Source organism: Nothobranchius furzeri, chromosome 10 (assembly GCF_043380555.1).
Source record: "Nothobranchius furzeri strain GRZ-AD chromosome 10, NfurGRZ-RIMD1, whole genome shotgun sequence".
NCBI lineage: Eukaryota > Metazoa > Chordata > Actinopteri > Cyprinodontiformes > Nothobranchiidae > Nothobranchius > Nothobranchius furzeri.
The window spans coordinates 60,881,263-60,901,637 of record NC_091750.1 but is presented as its reverse complement, the minus strand read 5'-3'; the positions used below and the strand labels follow the sequence as shown (position 1 = coordinate 60,901,637).

Below are 20,375 nucleotides of genomic sequence, written 5' to 3'. Positions count from 1 at the left end.
TGCACACTGTGCTGCATGACTCTGCCCCCTGCTGATGTAAACTGGTAATTGTAAGTTCCTTGGGCTGGGTATTTTTTTTTTAGCCTTTAGAGGAAACATGTTATGTGAGGTCCAACTTTTGCATCAGGTTGACGCAATGCTTGCCGGTACCGGACCTGTTTTGTTTATATCTGTTTATGCCTCTTTTGCTCTGGTGAGCCATGAGTTGTCTCATGTCTCAAGAGGAGGGGTGGCTGATAACAATTTTCCTACACACACGCACTCACCTGTGTGCCTCTGTTATAAGTGAATAGAACACATTTGTGAATGAGATAATGGCTGGATGTTTGAGTCCTTGAATTTGAGCTGAAAGAACCGTTGTTAGTACAACTGTGGATGAAAATAACTGGAGTCCAGAGTGACAGAGAAAATACTTTGAATATTGGATGATAAGAATTTTTGCTGAAAACAAGTAAAAATCAACAGTGATCTCCCAGAATTTTCTTGTGCTTTTTCGCCCACTGGTTGTGAAACCAGGGAATTGGGTTCTGATGAAGGTGCTGTAACAAGTAAATTGGGGCAGCCAGCGGTGTGAAGGTCTATGCGAAGTACTCCTCACCACTCCTACTGCTGTGAAGATTGCTGAGAGGCCAGCTGAAGCGGGGGAACAGTAAAGATGTAACTACCATTGTTAAAAGAAATGTGTGTTAACTTAGAACATGTGGGCGCAATTTTAATTACTTGTCAACTTGTTTCTGCAACGTTGACTGCTGCACACAAAAAAAAAAGACTGCTGCTCGCGTGGGCCCCCTTGCGGCTGTGGGCCCCTGGGCCTGTGCCCAGTTTGCCCATATTATGATCCGGCCTTGTATATTCAGCATCTTTTTAGGGATTTTAACATGTTGTTTAACACTTCCTTTATCCCAAATCTGCTTCTTCTCTTCGACACACTGCTGTTTTCAGTTTGTTTACACTCGTAAGGCCATCAACATGTCTGTGCAGTGCGCACATCCCATAATGCAACACACGTGCGATCCCAAGCTCTGATGTGGGTTTTGGGCATTTGTGGGCTGCAGAAAGGAAACTGGTTGAGTTTCTAATCCAACAATCACCGAGATCAATGTGCTCTAGTTTAAAGTTTTAAAAACAATCTATTATTTCTTTAACAAAACAAACAACAACTTTACTGAGATAAATTACAAAAAGACAAATTAACTCACATACAGCACCAACATCAATACCACTAGACGGTGTTAAATTGTCACAAATAAAGAACACAATCTATTAAACCATTCAGACATTTTGCATTGTTTTACTTCCTGGACAGTCTTCCCTATTAGAGAAATAGCGTAAAATATCTTTAAAAAGCTCAAATCGCCAAAAATTCTTATTCACAATCTTGGCAAGAAATGTTAAATTCCTGGTGGATTTGACCACAAAAAGTACCAACAATACTTCCTTTTGTAGATGTTGGTGATATTTACATTAGGAAATAACTGTAGAATTCTGTATAAAAACCTGCAATGCAAAACTGAAATGATGCACTTGATCCTGGCTGTGCTTGAAGGTTTTCAGGAATTGAGCTGCAACAAGTAATATTGTAATCATTAAAAAAACTGACAGAGAAACACTTCAAAATAGCAGGAAAAGCCCATTTGAAGTGAATCGGTTAAAGTAGATGTTGAGAGAAATTCTTGAACATCTGGATCAGTTTCTGTCACAATGAGGAATGTGAAGTTTCTTTGATTGGCAAAAGAAATTGAAGAGTTTGCTTCAACCGATCAGCTCTCTTGATTTTAATGCGGTCAGTTGCTGATGCTTGCATTGATCAGGCCAAATGTTTCTGTGTATTTTGTTGGGATTGCAGGCTTTTTGATTGTTTTCAGCAGCTGTCTCATTGACCCTGCTGTATCTGCTCTTGAATCCTCTCCAACACCTCCTGCATCTTCCTCAGCTACAGACAGAAAGAAAAAAAGGCGTGTTTATCACTCCCTCTCACCGTAACCAAGTGAAAACATGAACAGGTAGGGGAGAAAAACACGCACCTCTTCATCTTTCTCAAAGATCTGCCTCTCCTTCTCGGTGTCAACGACTGCAAGCGGTAGAGGAAAGTCTGCCTCATACCCCTCTCGATACTTCTCCCGTAAACTAAAACCCATTTTAACACGAACACACGCAGATGAGAGTGCGTCACTTAAAGAAATCTCTTTTGTTGTTGGAGTTTCTACCTCTGCTTTCATCTCCACCCACCTGCGTTTCCTCTCCAGCACCATCATGCGCGTCATGTTCTGGATGCACTGGGCTCTGTAGTTTTCATAGTGGATTTCTCGCGTCACATCCTTAAGATCCTGCATGTGCGTCCTCACCAGCATGTTCCTCAGCAGCAGGAAGTCGGAGTGCACCGGGTTCTCCACTGTCCAGTCGACAGCAAAAATTAGGTCAAAAAGCAACAATAAAGGAAAAAGTTTAAATGTTTAAGTGACCATTTACCATTTATCTGTTAAGAATGCACTAAAATGTTGAAATTTCTAACTGAAATACAAATACTAATTAAGAGCATTTGACATAATTCCTACCTTCTACCACACCCCAAGGATAAGAACGACCCCTGAACTTTCGGCCTTTGCTTTCCACCTGTATGTTACTCCCGATTACAGCGAACGGTATGCTGTCCTACAGGGATAGGCCGCAACATTCACACATGAGCATTAACTGCTGAGACAGTGCAGATATCCAACAAAAAGTCAATAAATCCAATGTCAGACCTTGAGAAACTGTTCCTGTGTCTTCAAGTCTTCATCTTCATCTGAATCACAGTCTGGAAACTGGTAGATGTTAACCCCGAACTGTCTGATGTCCTCTCTGATCTGGAATGAAAGAATGGAAAAGAATTAGCAGCTGATTGAGTGGTTTAAATCCATGTTAAGGAATAAAAACAAGCAATTTAACCATTGTTTTAGAAGTTTTCATTTAAATACATCTACAAATAAGGAATAAACAACTTCTAACCAACGAGGTGAATGTTGCTGTTCACGCCCACGAACCTTCATCTTCTTTTTGAGGATCTCTGCTTGTGTCAGGCTGTCAGCTTTGGCCAAAAGAGGAATTATGTTGACTTTTTCATGCAAGGCCTTCATGCACTCCACATCTAGTGGTCGGAGACTGATGAAAGACGAACCACACATTTGTTTAAACACAGAAAAAGTTAAATAAGTGACCTTTTTAGTTTTTGCAGGGTATTATTGTACCCGTGACCAAACGGAGAGACGAAGTACAGAAGACAGTGGACTCTGTTGTCCTGGATGTTCTTTCTGTTAAGCCCGCTCTCGTCTCTGAAAAACTGCTCAAACTGTTGGTCAATGTAGTCCTCTATGTGCTTCCAGCTGATTCAAAAACAAACAATCTTGTTAGATAAACCGGTTGACTGTGACGCAAGTTGTATCACAATAAAAGTTTCCATTTCACCTTTTTATGTTATTGACAGCATCTCCAAACCCTGGAGTGTCAATGATGGTGAGCCTCAGTTTGATTCCTTTCTCCTCGATGCCAATCATGTGTTTGACGATGTCGACTGTTTGACCGATTCGTTCTGCAGACACGCGTGTGTGTGAAAAGTGACGAGGCGGTTCACAAGGTAGTAAAGCAGGCATGCATTCTCAAAACAGCAGCAGATTCTGCCAAGTCATCATTGAACATGTTCCCAGCTTCATCAGAGTAATCTTACCTTCAGCATTAGGAACCTTTCTCTCTTTGTAGAGGTCAGTGAGGAACAAACTGTTGATCAATGTGGACTTACCAAGGCCAGACTCTCCTACAGATTACAGAGATACACATCCATCATCATCTGTTTCAGTCAACTCATAAACAATGTTTAAGTGTGTTTATGGGAATTTTGGGTCACTCTTGAGCATTAGTGAGATGAGGCATTGATGTTCAAGATCAAGAAGTTAATAACAATAATTCAGCATTTTCATTAGCAATCATGGTAAATGACCTGTAATGTAGCACCTTCTTAGGGTTCTACAACCCCCAAGGCGCTTCACAAAACAATCATTCATCCACCCATTCACACCCTGGTGAGGATGAGCTACGATGTAGCCACAGCTGCCCTGGAGCGCACTGACAGAGGCTAGGCCTGCTGAACACTGGCGCTACCGGTCCCGCCGATGACCACCACCACCAGGCAAGGCAGGTTAAGTGTCTTGCCCAAGGATACAACAGCAGCATTCTCTGCTCAAAGCCGGGATCGAACCTGCAACCTTCCGATTACTGGACAACCCGCTCTACCTCCTGAGCTACTGCTGTCAACATAACAGAAGAACTCACCAGCCACCATGACAGTGAACGTGAAACCTTTCTTCACTGTTTTTCTGTGAACCTGGTTGGGTAACGTAGCAAAACCCACATATTCTTTGTCCTGATCCTGCAGAAAGAAGACACACTTGCATCATAAATGTACAACATGTGCATATGGGTGCCAACAGGGCTTGTCTGTGGATGCCATAATGCCCACGTAGATTTTTGCCCACATGATAAATGACCTGCACTTGTATAGTGCTTCTCAGAGTAAGGACTCCAAAGCGCTTTACACTACAGTGAATCATTCACCCATTCACACACACATTCACACACTGATGGTGATGAGCTACGATGTAGCTGGGGCGCACTGACAGAGGCGAGGCTGCCGAGCACAGGCGCCACCTGACCACCACCAGCAGGCAAGGTGGGTTAAGTGTCTTGCCCAAGGACACAACAGCAGAATTCTCTGTCCGGAGCCGGGATCGAACCTGCAACCTTCCGATTACTGGACAACCCACTCAACCTGCTGAGCTACTGCTGCCACCATACATTTTGATGGGCCCTGCATGAGTATTCAGAGGGGCCTGCTTGGAGTGACTCATGTGGGCCCATTGAAATCTATGTGGCAAATCCCTGTGGGGTCACCAACTGCAGACAAACCCTGTTGGCACCCATATGGTTTGCCCATGTTTATCTTTATGGGGCCCACCTATGCATGCTGACTAGGAGTGTGTTAGAAATGTACAAACATCAGAACTGGTAAGGGTTTTGCCAACAGTTCTTGAACAAACTGTATGGTCCTTGCTGTGCAGAATTCCTCCTAGTGGAACTCGTTCTTTGGTTCTTCTGTTCCCAGGGGAAGGCTGAACTGCACACACTTAATATTTTCACCAAAAACAACCATGTTTGAGTAGTTTCAGTTAACTTGATATATACCACAAAAAGCTCATAAAATGACACAAAGACACAGCCTCGAACCCTTCAAAACTACCACAAGTCACATTCTCTCGAGCTTCCTCCTTTGTCACCTTTTAATCCCCTATGCTCGATTCCACCCACGCCATGGACAAGGCCTTCCTGCCAAATATACCAGCTATTTAAAAGCTCCCACTGGTGCAAAGGTCCCATTCAAACGGGGGAAAAAAACTCTTGTGCTATGATGAATCTAATGAGTGTGTGGCAGAAAACAACCAAGCAATTGCGATCTTGACAGCCAGACTGCATCTGAAAGGATGCTTAGTAAAGGCCTTGGACTTAGTTGTGGTGCATCAATGCAACAGCATCATGCTTTGTGGTCAGCAGCATGTTCACAGTCCACTCTCTCAGCTAACCTATCAAACTCAGGCCTTTGTTATCATAATCTACATCCCCCCCCCCCCCATCTATGGGCCGCTGAACTGCACAGTCTTTTGAGCCTGACCACAAGCTTCCTATGAAGGCATGTACTCACGCCTCACAGATGGGGTGAGGAGGAGGAAGGAAATGACACACTGACTCTAAAGTTTCACTTTATGAACCAAGCAACCTGAGGCAACTCCCATTATAACTGTCCAAGCTGAAGTGTGTAAAGAAGACCAAAACAAACCTCTGGAGAGTCATAAGGGTCAGGACGCCCCCATGGACTTCGAGGCAGAGAGGCTGGGCTGAGCGGAGACTCCAGAGATACCTGTGAGACGATCTGTTTCCTCAAAGGCAGAAACTGTGGGTCTAATCCTGCATGATTTCGTCTGGGAGGGACTGTTGGAGAACCAGTGGGGGGGAAATAGATGGAACAGGGTAGAGACGACGTCCCGGAAGAGCTCTTCAGCCTTCCATTGGGTTCTGTTGGAGTCTCCTCTTCTTCGTGCAGGCCCAGCCTTTGAAAGTGTTCAGCAGACTGACTGATGGGAGGTAGATCCCTCATAGCATAAGGAAACTGAACGTCCTCCTGGTCCTCGATGGACAGACTGGACAACTAAGACAAATCACGGCAACATTACTCAAATGGATCAAGGTTAAATCTTTAAAATACAAATAATTTCTACTCAAAACTAAACAAGAACTAACTTTCATAGTTCTGCTTAAAATCACAAAAGCAGGCAGTTGACCCGTTTTTATTCAGTAATCACACATACCAGTACATACATACACACCTTGGTTTCTCCACCCTGGTGTCAAATCAATACCATTTACTTGTCCTGTTATTCCTGTATCGTCTCTACCCTTTCCTTTCTCTCTGTAATGTTGGAATGTAGCAGAAATAGCAAAGCTGTCAATGATAGGGTTCGTAGGTTCTTCTAGTTACCAGAAATCTAACAAGTGCATGAAAACCTTAAAATCGACATTTCACTAAATGGATAAGGAATCCAGATTGTTGTTTGGGTTTTTAGTTGACTCACAAGGAATTTTATTTATTTCTTTATTTATGGGGGGGTTGCTCATCCCTGCAGGACTGAAAACAAAGAGATTAAGGCTGCTGAGATGGTAAGAGAAGAAGCTCTTCTGAGTTTCTTCACTTGCAGTGTTTGACTACACTCTTTCTTAACTGATTAGCTCCAACCTGTGATCCTATTAGGACATTACAAAGGAACTCATCCATCTGTCCAGTCAGGATGGAGACAAAAACCAGCATGAAGCTGAGGGTTAGTGGGATTAATTCACTCACTCAAACCTAGAGTGCATTTTTAACTGAGGCTAATTTTAAAAGTTAATTTTTTCACTATTTAAGAAATAGTTTTTTCTATAAGCATCGAGGAAGGTCCAATCTCCGCTGGATTCGCAGTAGATACACATAATAAACCTGGTCTAAAGACAACAGAGCAGCACAGCCCAGACAAGGGCTCATCTGGCAGTGCTTGTCAAATCTCATTACCCAGAAAGCTTTGCAGTAGGCTTAACCTAGCTCTTAATGCTCTATCAGGGGCGGGGAAAGAGGGTAGAAGATTTAACTCCTAACACAAATACAAACTATAAAAACACTATGATTAAAAGGTTTCTTGGAATTGTCCTACCTGGTTTTCTGTAAATGCTGCAGGTTCAGAAAAAAATTGCAAAATAAACATTCTAAAAGGAAACATAAGATCGTTTAGTCCTATTTGAAAACAGAAACCCAAAACCAATGCATAAGAGAGCGAAAAATGTATAAACTTACTTTGATACAAAAATCTTTAGAAAATGAGAAAATAAAAGGACAACAGGATGTAAAATAGCTAATTAACTTAAAAGTAGGAGCTTACATGGAAAAGTAAAGGCTGAGAGGTTAAGATGCATTTCTATTGGCTGAAACTATCATTAATTATCCTGAAGCAGATGATTAGGAGTGTTTAGTAAAATAAACATACCTTTTTTATTACTACGAAACCTGACTGGAGAGGACATGTGCTCCATGGTGCTGCTGGTGTCCAGACTGTTTTCAGATCAGTGGTAGAAGCTTCATGTGACACCATCTGTGTGTGTGTGTGGGGGGGTGGGGGGTGGGGGGTGGGGGGGTGGGGGGGGGCTCAGGGTGATAGTAACAAAGCTTAATCTTCCTCAAACAAGTTATATTATACAATTTCACTGTTACTAAAGCCAATAAACAACCAAGATTTTGACATGACATTTCAGTTTATATTGTTTATTTATTGTTATAAGTATATTTGAAGTTATTTTACCATTTTTTAGTTCACATGCGATCAAATATATATTTTTATGCTATTACTTTATGGAAGCCCATCACCACCACCTTGATGACAAAAAAAAAAACTTCCATTCTACAATATTTTTCATCAGAGTGATAGAAATGGGTTTCCGTACGATCAACAAATAACTTAGTAAATCATTAATTCTCGTTAATGGTTGTTCTTTTTTTTTTTTTGTAGTTTGAATAAAACGATGAAAACAAAGTATGTCCATCCCTGACATTTATCATCTTTCTGTATTGTCGCTGAAAAATCTGTCAAATCCACTCTCAAAAATCTTTTTTATTGATTATCAATGATAAATCAGCAGTTCTTTCACAGCTCAGTGCATGGGACATGGGAAAATACGCAAGATAATCATATAAATAAGGCAGTAAAGAATAAAATTTAAAGTGGCATCTATTTCACAGCTTCTTGACTAAGTCAAAACAAAAACCCTTCCATCAGGCAGTTTGAGATGACATGTTTAGATGGCTAATGTGTAAGGAGAAATCGCCATGAGGAATAATCCAAGACATTGTAAAAACTGCCTCACTATAATCTACTCACCAAAGAGTGTTCACACCTTATTTTCCCAATGTGTGACTTAAATTTAAAATGGCAGTCTCAAAGATCATTAAAAGATTGAAAATTCTCAATAGTTGTGGCTGCTTCTGTAGTTATAGATAGGCTGATGGAACAATAAGCCCATATCCCCTATTGGGACTTCTGGATAACACATGACATGCATGTGTTTCCATTTCACCAGGCCATGTCAGGCCTCAGTCTGGTAGAGTCACGGGGCGGTACTTGTGTAACTCATGCTGATTGGTTGTATTTGAGTAGGAAATGACATCGGCAGATGTCGCCAAACAACCGGCATTTGTAAAATTGGAAGAGCTGCTGGTGAAGCAAAATGGAAGAAAAAGAAAAAAGCATGTGTTCACACTGCTTTAAATGAGCTGTTTCTAAATACCCAGCGCCAAAAAATACAGAGAAAATCCATCCACAATGCCATAATTTTGGAAAAACAACACTTTGTTTTGGTCGATCAACGCTGCTTTTTACGTCACATGACTGTAAAAATTGATTCCGTTTTTGGCACTGACCAATGACATCACTCGCTGCCGAAGCGGTCTCAGTATGCTGACATCTTAGCAAAGTCCAGAAAAGGCTGCTTTTGCATGGGGTTGAAAGGACCAAGTCATCGCTATTTCTCTGTAACCTCCTCCCTCCCAAAAATGTCCCTTAACTCCTATAGTGAAAACATTTATTAGTTTATTTAGTCTTCGCATTGTGCAATTAGTTCATGTCAAGATGCACAAGGTTTACTACTAAACAAAACCTACATTCTGTCCCTCTGCAATCCCAATAAGTTGTATGTATCCAGTTGTATGAACACGTTTTCTCCAGAAATCTGACAAGGCATGGTGTATTGATAACACAACACTGGTCTCAGATCTGTAGACGTGTCCCATCTCAACCATTAGGTGAACAGTCAAAGAAAAGAACTGTCCTCTGTAGATCTGTCCCACAGCACTTTAGACGTCCTTTTAGACCTGCTTGAGTTGTCATGCAGTGGTGTCCTGACCTGCTGTGGTTGTAAGGGTTCGTGTTGGGATGTTGGTTGACCTGTAAGTTTACTGTCTTCATGAGTTTCACAATCAGACATGCCTAAATCCATACTTGTAGAACTGCAACAAGACTGACATGTGTCTTGTGATCCAGTCTTCATATCATGGCCGTTGTCACAAACTTGTTGAAACCCATTCAATTCCTTCCTATTTATGCTATTTTGACTGTGGCTCTGTGGTTCAGGTGCTGAACTCTTTTGCTTGTGAGAAACAAGAGGCGCATCCTGGTTGTGAGTGCTTTTTGGGGTGTGATTCTCCCAGAAGGCTCTAGAGACATGCTCCAGCTCAGAAAGCAGAGGCAGACTAATGTCCAGGTGCATCAACATGTTGTCCAGCCACTCCTCAAGCTTTGAAAACGAGGGACTGAAAAGTAAAAAGATGCAGAATATATGAGAGTCATTTAAAAATACGTGACCTGACTGAACAAGATGCCCATCATTTCTGAGAATAATGTCCTTCTTTATTAAATATTCATGCCATCATACCGTTTATCAGCATCCATGTTACAGCAGGCGGAAGCCATTGGCAGGAAGGCAGAGGGGCACTCTGCAGAGAGATACTGCTGCAGGAAACTTTCCACGTTTAAACCAAAGTCATTTGTCCTGGGAAGGTAATCTGGATCAGCGCTCACTCTTCCGATAATCTGAGGAGAATTAAAGATAAATACGTTTAGTTTTTGTATTACTGATTATTTTAGAAGTCATTTCTCAGTCAACTCCAAAGTTTGTGGTTTTATTCAATTATTTTCCAGAATATTTCAGTCTTGTCGGATGTTCTTACCTCACATGTCATAATCCCAAAGGAAAATATGTCCACACGTTCGTCATAGCTTTTCCCTGAGAGGCAAAGAGAATAGATTAAAAAATGAGAAGCACTTCGAGGAAGAATCAAAAATTTCTCCCAAAGGTTTCTTTGTGTTGGTCAGCGTGAGTGAAACTTACCATGGATCATCTCAGGAGCCATCCAGTAGGGGTTTCCTACCACCGTATATCGCTTCCTCCGGTCTGGTCTGCGGAGCTCCGACAGCGACCCCCTTGCAGATCGTTCCAATGAAGATGTTTTGCTCTGATTTCTCTCTTCCATCACCAGCCTGGCAAGTCCAAAGTCTGCCACCACCACAGACTGATTCTAAGGCAAACAGACTAGAAAATCTTAAAACACTTGTTTAATCAAAATATTTGCAGTGGTCTCTAGTAGAATGAATGCCCTGTAAGTCGTACTCTGGGGAAATAAAGCTCAGATGGGCCTGTTTCATGAAGAACAAGTCAGCTGGAGGACAATGCAGATTCAGACGTCAGGACTTGGACTCTAATATTTGGACATCTAGCCTCTGATGGGCAAACAGCAATGCTACTCCACCACTGACTCAGTTTGCTTTGCAGTGTTGTTTTTTTATCTCCACAGACAACACAACCCTGAAGGAATTCTTCCGTTTCCTGGATATGCTAATGCTAACAGTTAGCTTCTACTAGCCAAGACATCCTCTGCTGTTTCCTGAATGCTAAACAGACTTCTTGGCCACGAGTCAACATGGGTGAGTCCATGAATGTTAAGTGTCAGTGTGATGTAGATCTCAGGCTTTTCAAATCCTAGTGTTTCATTGTCTATTTTCCATCAGAAGCTAATGCAGTAGATAGGTATAGGAGACTTTTTTCACGTTTGAAACCAGGAAGAGGTAAATATTTATCATGCAGATCATGGATTCACTCGCTCACCTCTCTGACCAAACAGTTGTACGAGTTCAGATCTCTGTGGATAACATTCATGGAGTGTAGATATGCCTTTCGAGGGGAAAATTTTTTTTACATCAAACAATGTTTTAGGATGTATTTGTTTTAAGGTTCTAGAATATTAAGCAGAAACCCTCACCATTCCCGCAGCAATGTCTTTGGCATAGCCGACTCTTACCCTCCAGGGAAAATCCTCCTCCTGCGATTAAATAAGAACCAGCTCACCTCACTGCTGGGGGATCCAACAAAGGCAAAAGCTAACCCTACTCACCATTTTTATGATCGTCTCTCTGAGAGTACCACCTTGGATGTACTCTGAGACAAAATGAATTCTTTTGTCCTTATAGAACAGTCCAATGAACTTGAGAACGTTTGGATGGTCAAGACAGCGCATCACTTTCACCTGAAGAGATTAAGGAACTCAGGTTCAACAGATACTGTGTAAATTCAAAGTGGATCTCTTAGAGCTGCTTCATAAATCTTTTACTCTTACCTCCTTTAAAAATGTGCTCTGTGTTTCTTCATCAAAGCGTATCAGCTCTTTCATCACCATCACCTCCCCTGTTTCCTGATGCGTGACCTTTACAGTGAAGTTTAATAACAGTGTTGATTTGAACAAATTCTAAATGCAATACACATATGTATATATATATATATATATATATATATATATATATATATATATATATAACTGCAGTAGTACCTTTACAGCTTGTCCAAAGCAGCCCTTGCCCAATACTTCTCCATGGATGAGATCTGAGGGTCTGAAGATACGATGTGTGCGTTCCCCGGGGTCTACTCTGAGAGACTCTGAACGAACCATGTCTCTCTTTTGAGATATAAGGTTCAATGTTCCAGGAGACAGACGACACTTGTCTATGCTACAGCTGCGCCTGGAAAAGAAAACGTGGCTTAGACAGAAGCAAAGAGACAAGAAGTCAGCGAGACTTGGCCGACAGCACTTACAAAATGTGTCTAGATCGAATCCCGGTGTTTCCTTGGTAGTGATGTGGCGAGAGGCTCCTCCTTTCCTCCTCTGCGCCCTGATTTTTGTTTGGCTCTTCTTCCAGGCTCGGGAGATTTGGGGCTGAAGCAAGTGTGTCACAAAGATGAGAGTCAGAACAGCTGTTGTTGACTGGAGGACTGTCAGATCCAAGGAGACTGTGAGAAGACTGCGGGTTGTATTCAATGGTCAGTTGCAGCGGTCTGCGTGTGTCCTGAATAACACGGATTATCTAGAACAAAAGATGTTGAGTTTACTTTGGTATATCTTATTAAACATCACCCGTTGAAGAGCTACCGCCACCATGTTGCAATGATGATACCTCATCTGGAGAAATGTTGTGGACTGGGATGCCGTTGACCTCCACTATTTGATCACCAACTTGGACAGAAGAGAGCAGGTCAGGGCTAAGGACAGTTGAGTCTAATCTGAAGCAGAGTAAAAACCAGTTAATAGATGAAGAAATGGTGCAGGATGAAAGACTGAAACTAATAAAGAAACCTGGAAAACTGCACAAACCAGTCCCAGTGTGGATACATTTAGCGGGGACATTTAAAGGATCTCGTGTCAGGAAGGGCAGCAAAGAAGCCACTTCTCTCCAAGAAAAGACGTTCAGCCATGATACAATGATTTCAAAGTGTACAAATGAAGAGGAGTTCTACAATAAGCCGTACACCTGGGGAACAGTGAATCATCCCAAGACCATTAATAAGTAAGGTTATTTACTGGCCAAGACAAGAGAGAGGGCAGAACACCAAAAATAAAGACAGGTACCAAAATATCTTCCAAGAGGAACTTCTTCTAGCCATCCAAGGCTATTTTGCTGATGAACAATTACTTTTCCAGCAAATTGGAGCAACATGCCTTGAGGCCATCGACATATATACTGGACAGTTCATTTCCATAGGCTCCAATAACAAGTTTTTGTGCTAAAATGGGAGGTGGCCACCACCGCCATTTTGACCGTGTCACAGGTTCCGTCCAGCCCAGACAATTCCATAAAAGGGAAGAGAGGAGGAGCTGAGGGTGGGGCTGTAAGGCTGGGATCAAGTGACGACACCCGGTCGAACTAGCTACAAGCTAACCTGAAGCTAACCCAAAGCTAACGCGGAGGTGGGAGCCGAGCTAACGGATGTAGCCACCTAGCTACAACCGGAGCTAACTCTGTGGAACACCCATCGACCGCATGGAGTTCAGGTGGAGGTTTGCGGTGCTTTTTCATGAGAAGTACCTTTCTGTGAATAAAAAATATTAAATCGGTTAGTTTATAAGTTATTTCCGTAATGAAAATATATTTTGCTTTGAGCAAGATTTCACTATTTATCACGTACCGTATTTTCAGGACTATTAAGTCGCTCCTGAGTCGCACCAGTCATTAAATGTATAATGAAGAAGAAAAAAACATATATAAGTCATATTTTGGGGGGAAATTTTATTTTTCTTACAAAATCTGAGACAAAGCGACGCGTTTCACATTGCAAGACAAGTACCGGTAACAATAACCGAATAATGCGCCGCAGCAGTATGCCACGGTCTTCAGCAGAGGAAGGCGGTGTTTGAAACCCTCCCAGCGGGACAGGGAAACTCATTCTTGGGTCGGAGTCGGCCATTGAGACTCAAGTGATAATTAAGTGGCTCAGCAAACATAATCACCACATTTTTGGTTCATGTTCAAGAAACTCAAGAGTTGGATGAACTGGACCAAAAAAAGTTTTAGACTAGGTCACATCCTCCTGCATTTTATCAAAACAGCCATTCGAACACAATAGAGCCTAACAAAATCAATGATGCCTTAGTGTAGGCAGGAAGGGTACTCATTAAGAAACACCAGACAGCTAAAGTTTATAAGCTTGACCCTCCCGTATTCCAGTCAGAATAAAGCTCCTCAGATGAGAATCAAAGCTTTTTCAAGAAACCAAAAAAAAAAATAAAAATAAAATAAAATAAAAAGTTCAGTTGCCTTCATTCTAACCCCTTTGGGTTACCTTGACCTGGATGACTGAGAACCTTCACCAACAAACAAGAATCCCATAATTTCTGATAAACTCTCAGCATTGATTATGCAAGAACAAGCCACCATCGGTCAGTATTTGACCGGAGTTGATTGACAGCATGTAAGAGAGTCTTTGCAAAAGCTTTATGCAATTGTCAGTAAAGTCTTTAAAAATGTTATTAACTGCATGTAATTACTTCTTAGCTAGACCTACGCCTGAAGAACTGTTTGCAATCAACAACTAAATATGATTACTGTAAATGAGTGTATTTATGATTTGCTTGCTTCAAACTAAAAAAATAAAAAATGAATAAATATTTTTCAATAACTGAATGCAGAGTTAGCTCATATCTGAGATTCAGACACTCACTTTGTGACTGTGATGAGAGGTTTTGTGTCCTGGCTGAAGTCAGTGGCAAAAGTCAGGCCTCGCTGACCAGCAGCAACAGGAGGGAGCGACACCAGCGCCACCATGTGGGGTCTCTTTGCAAGGGTTGCTGATTTCACCGCTGGAACAACACCCTGACAGAAACAGTGTCCACTGAGGAGACACAAGAAAGGTGACATAGAGGAAAATGACAATAATGTCTTCATGTTTTTTATTTTTCAATATTTGGTTTTACCAGTAAAGTCTGGAGCGTTCAATAAGCATGCAAGTGTCTCCGTCTCCAATGACCATTTCACAGCTCATGCAGATGAAGCACTCAGGATGGTACTTCTGCTCTCCTGCAATCTGCATGTAAAGACACAAATTGTTGTCAAACACTTGTAGTTGAACCCATTAACTGGCAAATCCATCACAGTAATTCTCTATTGCTTATTTCAAGGCAAGGCAGCTTTTTTGTACAGCATATTTCACACACAGAGGCAATTCAATGTGTCTTCCATTAGCAAGAATAGCATGAACATTAAAATAAACGTGACAACACGATTAAAATACACAAATACATTGAAATACACAAATTAATTTCAGATTTAAGAATAAATATATATATAAAGTTAAAGGGAGATCAGTTACAGTGCAGAAGGTGCAGCATAAGAAACATTAATTCAAAAGCTGATGGATACATGAAAGTTTTCAATTTTGATTTAAAAGCTACTACAAATAGGACAAAATTGAGGTCATAAGGAAGCTGATGCCATCTGTGTGCAGCATAGTAGCTAAAAGCAGCTTCACTCTGTTTGGTTCTGACCCGAGGTTCTACAACCTGACTGTTTCCTAAGGATCTCAGAGCCCTGCTCGGTGTAAATACTGTAAGGAGATCCGAGATGTATTTTGGCCCTGTGCCATTAAGTGGTTTATAATCTAGTAGAGGCACTTTGAAATGTTTTCTGTAGTTTTCTGATAATAGTGTAGAGATTTAAGAACAGGAGTGATGTGTTCGGTTCTCTTGGTTCTAATTAAGACTCTAGCAGCAGCATTCTGAATTATTTAGCAGTTTCTTGGGAAGCCAAAGCCAAAAATTTTTAGTACAAATTAAGAATTTAACAGAACTGAAAACTAACTTTTTTTTCTCTCGGTGCGGAAGATTTTATTTACTTTTTGGGATAATTATAAACAGTGCTTTTTCAGGAGGTTTTTGAAGGATATCCCCAGGATTAGTTTAATAATCAAACAAAAAAAGCTTTCATACCTTCCGGGCCATTTGTATCAAATCTCTATATAAACTTAGGAAGCCTTTGAAGATATTAATAGTTAATGTCATGCTGAGATGTGCTATTCTTCATTGTGGTTGGAGAATTTCATATTTCTCTGCTCTGTTATAGTAATGGGCTGCATGGTGGCACAGTTGTTAGCACCGCTGCCTTGCAGCAAGACGGTTCCAGGTTCAAAACTCAGCTGTGGCCTTTCTGCGTGAAGTTGCATGCTCTCATGTATGTGTGGGTTTCCTCCAGGTGCTCCAGCTTCCCCCACAGATCACATCATGCCCTATAGGTTAAAAACTGTATGTTGCTTTGGATTTATTTGCCAAATAAATAAACATAATAAAACAATGTTCTCCTTTAACTTCCTGCATGGTGAACGTCTGTTAAAGTCCCATTAGCTGTCACACACACTGATGTGTGTGCGAAATTTGTTCTCCGCATTTGACCCATCAACTGGGGGAGCGGTGAGCTGCAGACACAGCCGCGCTCGGGAACCATTTGGTAATTTAACCCCCAATCCAACCCCCTTAATGCTGAGTGTCAAGCAGGGAGGCATTGGGTCCCATTTTTTCAAAGTCTCTGGTATGACCCGATCAGGAATCGAACCCTGATCTCCCAGTCTCAGGGCGGACGCTCTACCACTAGGCCACTGAGCTGGTAAGGGTCAGGGGTGCCTTTTTAATTCCTAATGGCTTTGTGAGTGTTTCTTCCATAAGAAAGTTTTATAATAATCCGTTTTGTCCTTTGCGATGACACTTTCCTGTTGAATAACCGGTGCTTTTACTGATCAATAAACCAGCTATTTTTAAAATCACCCTCCAACTATCAATCAATTTGTTCCTGTCTGTGTGTCAAAGGCTTTTGAGCAAGTGGGTAAACAAAATACAACGTTGGCTTGGACTAGTTGCATTAACATGTCTGTATGTGAAAGAAATAAAGCATCATTTCTGTTTTTCTTGTTTACTTGATGCTGACTTGAAAATGAACAGTTCTTGTGTTACCTTACCATGACAAGCCCTGTAGTGATGGCCTCCTTGCAGCCATGGCAGTGTTCTCCAAACCGAGACCAGTAGTGCTTCTTACAGAACAGCTGTCCCTCTCTTTCATAGTACCAGTGAGACAAGATGCATCCACATTCACAACACCTGCAGACAAATAGAAAGGAAAGAAAACAGCAGTAAATGAAGAGATTTTGTTGCAGGACTTTTGGACGTCGTATTCTGAGTTTTGGTTTATTTTCTGAGTTTTTTTTTTTAAATCCATTTCCTGTTGAGCAACAGCTCATCTGAAGCCAGGCTGTTGAATGGGGGCTTAAAGGCGTGTTTTTCTGACGTAATTAGTTTTGTTGATGACAGAAAAGTAATTTGAGAGCAAATTTAACCTTTGATCTTAAATTTCCGCGATCATACTTTTTGTGGATCTGCAAGGGAATCTAACAATTCCCTGATTTCCCACAAAAATCTCTACTCATCTCTCATCTTTTTGTATATTTTAATGATGGCCACCTGAGCCAGGTCACAACAGAGCTAGCCAAACATTCACATGCACGACCCACATACACCTAAATGAGAAAGGACAATCTGGATGAGAGGAACGTTCACACTTGATACAAAATAAGATGGATCATTCGCATTGAAATAATCCATTTATGTCGAATTGGAAAAACAACATTGAGCAAGGGAGGTCTGAGGTTTCCACCCTTGAACTCTTACAACAACAGCTCTGAATCTGATCCTCAGACAGTTTCACCTCCGTGCACACCTTCAAATCCCCCCTCATGTGGGCCAGGACAACAAAGACCCGAGCAACCCTCCAGAGGGAGGGGAAGGTTTAATAAACCAGCTTGCATTGACAAAGCTCTCCTTGCTGTTTAAAAAGCACAATACTCAACACTTTTCCTTTTGAATGAATGAAAGCTCCTCAGATGACAAACATCTGTGTCAATAAAGAAGTCTGGTTACCTTTGTTCAAAGCTCTATTTTCAGTTTGCATCACATTAGCAGCCTTCCCCCTTGCTACATCATCCTCACTGGTTATAAACGTGTGACCAAATTATTTTAAACTCACTGTGTGGTTGCAAAACAACATTTGAGCTCCTTACATTTGTGAAGTTAAATTGGTTTTTCTAGAACAACATTTAAAACTTTAGAGGCTGCTTTAGGAACGTGTTTGGTTTCCGGTTTTTATCTGGTTATTTCATTTGTTAAAGGACCACTTTTGGCCTCCAGGTTGTACTTTTTAAAACCGAGACACCAAGCTGCTGCTTTTTCACCGTTGTGTGCCTAGAGGAAGTGCAGTCATAAGATGCATAAGTGATACTGCTTAAGTCACAATGACAGAGCACATTCATCCATTCATCAGTTCACCCATCCACGGGTGATGCTTTAAACCAGAATCCAGCCTTTATTACAGTTAGCAAATTGTTCCTAAAGGAAAATTATTACATGTTATTTTATGAAATTTGGGAATATTTTTTCTCTTTTAAGTCCTGAAACTCTTTGCAGCATCCTGGCTGCAACAATGACAAAAATCGTGCTTCCTTATCTCATCAACACTAGCACCGGAGTGGGAGGTGACTTCCTGAATCCACGTTTCCTCTCTTCTAACCTAAACTGGAAATTTCAAAAGCTTCTTACAGTGAACAGGAACGAAATAGGAGTCTAATATTTAGAGGGCAAGTTAGAGGAAAGCATAAACACTGTTGTCGATCAGACTTTTGATCTTATTTAGAAACATTCTTAAACACAAGACAATAGAAGATTATGTGATATTTGTATATTTTCATTAAAAGGTCATAACATTTTATATATGGGGCGACGGTGGCACAGGAGTTAATTCCTCGCCCCGTAATTGGAAGGTTGCAGGTTTGAGCCCCACTCAGTCTGTCGCTGTCGTTGTGTCCTTGGGCAAGACACTTAACCCCCCTTGCCTGCTGGTGGTGGTCGGAGCTTGGACGTAATTTTTTTGGGGGGGGACAGGGGGGACATGTCCCCCCCCCCACTTTTTCCAAAGTCAAGTTTTGACCCCTGTACTTTTTACCATCCAAAAACAATATAACGCTATGTTAAATTGACACTGATTGAGCTCTAGGACCAAGCAGAAAACAACCGTTTGTGTTGAAGCCTGTTTCCCATTAGAGCATACTGTAACCCCCCCCCCCCCCCCCCCCCCCCCGTGTGCCCCCCCCACCCCCCCACCTCTAAAGTGAAAATTACGTCCATGGGTTGGAGGGACCGGTGACGACAGCGTACGGCAGCCTCGCCTCTGTCAGTGCGCCCCAGAGCAGCTGCGGCTATGATGTCACTCATCCCCACCAGGGTGTGAATGTGTGAATGACTGCTTGTGTTGTAAAGCGCCTTGGGGGGTTCCAGGACTCTAGAAGGTGCTGTATCAAATACAGGCCATTTACCATAAATGTTGGAACTTGTGAGTCGTTGTTTACTGTTGTAACAACAACACTTTGTTCTCTTTTTCTGATTTTTTTTTCTTACTAAGAAGAATGATTTAATGGCAGAAATCCCTGCATTAAACGTAGAGGCACATTTCTGACGGCTCAATAAAAAACATGAAGCTCTGAGGAAATAATTAAGTAATAAAGCAGTCACAAAGCTGCAGTTTTATTTTTGTCTCCTTTGTTATAGTTCTGCTGGCAACTGATGTGGAACCTTTCAGTTTCACATCTGTGATTATACTAGAACATCTGGTGGTGATGAGATCCCGGATTCAGCTCAGGGAATTATTTTCTCTCTACTTTCCTAATATTTATGATTCACCATCCGTATGTGTTTTTGTCCCTTGCTTCCAAACACACATTTCCTATGTTCTCTTTTGTTGTTGCACGTTGGCCACATGATATCTGTGCATCAAGAATGTGAAAATGTCTTAAAAATATTTAACATTTTTTATTTATTCTGCTAGTTTTTAGGTAAAATGTCTCAATCAAGCTGTAAGATGTAGAAAAAGAACATTTCTGAAAATCGACAGTCATTAACACATTTTCATTTTTCTTCTAAACTTTTCACCAACATATGAAGTTAATCTGAAACTACTCGGCCCCGGTTTGAGGAAGTCAGCTTGCAGAAGTTATGCTACTCTTCTCTTGTTGTCCTCTCACCCGTCTCATTCTCTCCACCTTCTGTTTCTCTTTTCCTTCCACTCAAATCCCTCATGAGTGAACAAATCAGTGTCCTCACCTTCCTTTCATTCCCCTCCGAAACCTCTGGTCCCTTCGTGACATTCTGTCCTGTCAAATGACTGACACAAACCACTCAGTCCGTCCAGCTGAGGGAGAAGCTGGTTGGCTGCATGCGTTGGTTCAGAAGCAGATCACGCTGCTGTGATGGCGGTAGGCGTCCCCTCTCACTGTTCTGTCTTCTCCCCATACGTTTAAAAGCTTCCTGTGCGTGTGTTCCTCCTCTGAGGTGAGTAGATTTTCGAGAAACAAGTCTGACC

General features: G+C 41.6%; 2 protein-coding genes across 3 annotated transcripts; both read right to left on the bottom strand.

Moving 5' to 3' along the window:
* Positions 1–1,105: 1,105 nt before the first annotated feature.
* LOC107386887 (septin-5) lies at positions 1,106–7,707 on the bottom strand. Of its 2 annotated transcripts, XM_054730779.2 has the most exons (13): positions 7,599–7,691; positions 7,269–7,285; positions 5,864–6,232; positions 4,306–4,402; positions 3,704–3,790; positions 3,445–3,568; positions 3,228–3,362; positions 3,024–3,141; positions 2,745–2,846; positions 2,556–2,652; positions 2,230–2,392; positions 2,025–2,127; positions 1,106–1,933 (listed from the first exon to the last, which is right to left on the bottom strand). In XM_054730779.2, exons 1-13 carry the CDS (start codon positions 7,642–7,644, stop codon positions 1,874–1,876), a joined length of 1,518 nt encoding a protein of 505 aa, XP_054586754.2. In that variant the 5' UTR covers positions 7,645–7,691; the 3' UTR covers positions 1,106–1,873. The 2 variants fall into 2 exon arrangements, with proteins under 2 accessions (XP_054586754.2, XP_054586758.2); XM_054730783.2 differs by lacking the exon at positions 7,269–7,285 and having other exon boundaries at positions 7,599–7,707.
* Positions 7,708–8,649: 942 nt separating this feature from the next.
* On the bottom strand, positions 8,650–20,375 carry LOC107386885 (LIM domain kinase 1). The gene is made up of 15 exons (XM_015961546.3): positions 20,117–20,375; positions 16,930–17,068; positions 14,900–15,009; positions 14,647–14,817; positions 12,606–12,711; positions 12,247–12,515; positions 11,984–12,173; positions 11,774–11,860; positions 11,552–11,683; positions 11,420–11,479; positions 11,266–11,331; positions 10,492–10,678; positions 10,331–10,386; positions 10,036–10,193; positions 8,650–9,913 (listed from the first exon to the last, which is right to left on the bottom strand). The coding sequence occupies exons 1-15, from the start codon at positions 20,158–20,160 to the stop codon at positions 9,415–9,417; spliced, it is 2,274 nt and encodes a 757-aa protein (XP_015817032.3). The 5' UTR covers positions 20,161–20,375; the 3' UTR covers positions 8,650–9,414.

Coding starts and splice junctions, on each gene's coding strand:
- LOC107386887 (XM_054730783.2), bottom strand. CDS start 7,703: ATGGTGTCACATGAAGCTTCTACCACTGATCTGAAAACAGTCTGGACA. Junction 6,233..7,598: donor GTTTCGTAGTAATAAAAAAG/GTATGTTTATTT, acceptor GATTTGTCTTAG/TTGTCCAGTCTGTCCATCGA. Junction 2,653..2,744: donor CACAGGAACAGTTTCTCAAG/GTCTGACATTGG, acceptor CTATCCCTGTAG/GACAGCATACCGTTCGCTGT.
- LOC107386885 (XM_015961546.3), bottom strand. CDS start 20,160: ATGTCACGAAGGGACCAGAGGTTTCGGAGGGGAATGAAAGGAAG. Junction 12,712..14,646: donor CCTCTCATCACAGTCACAAA/GTGAGTGTCTGA, acceptor ACTCTGCTTCAG/ATTAGACTCAACTGTCCTTA. Junction 12,174..12,246: donor ATTCGATCTAGACACATTTT/GTAAGTGCTGTC, acceptor TTTCTTTTCCAG/GCGCAGCTGTAGCATAGACA.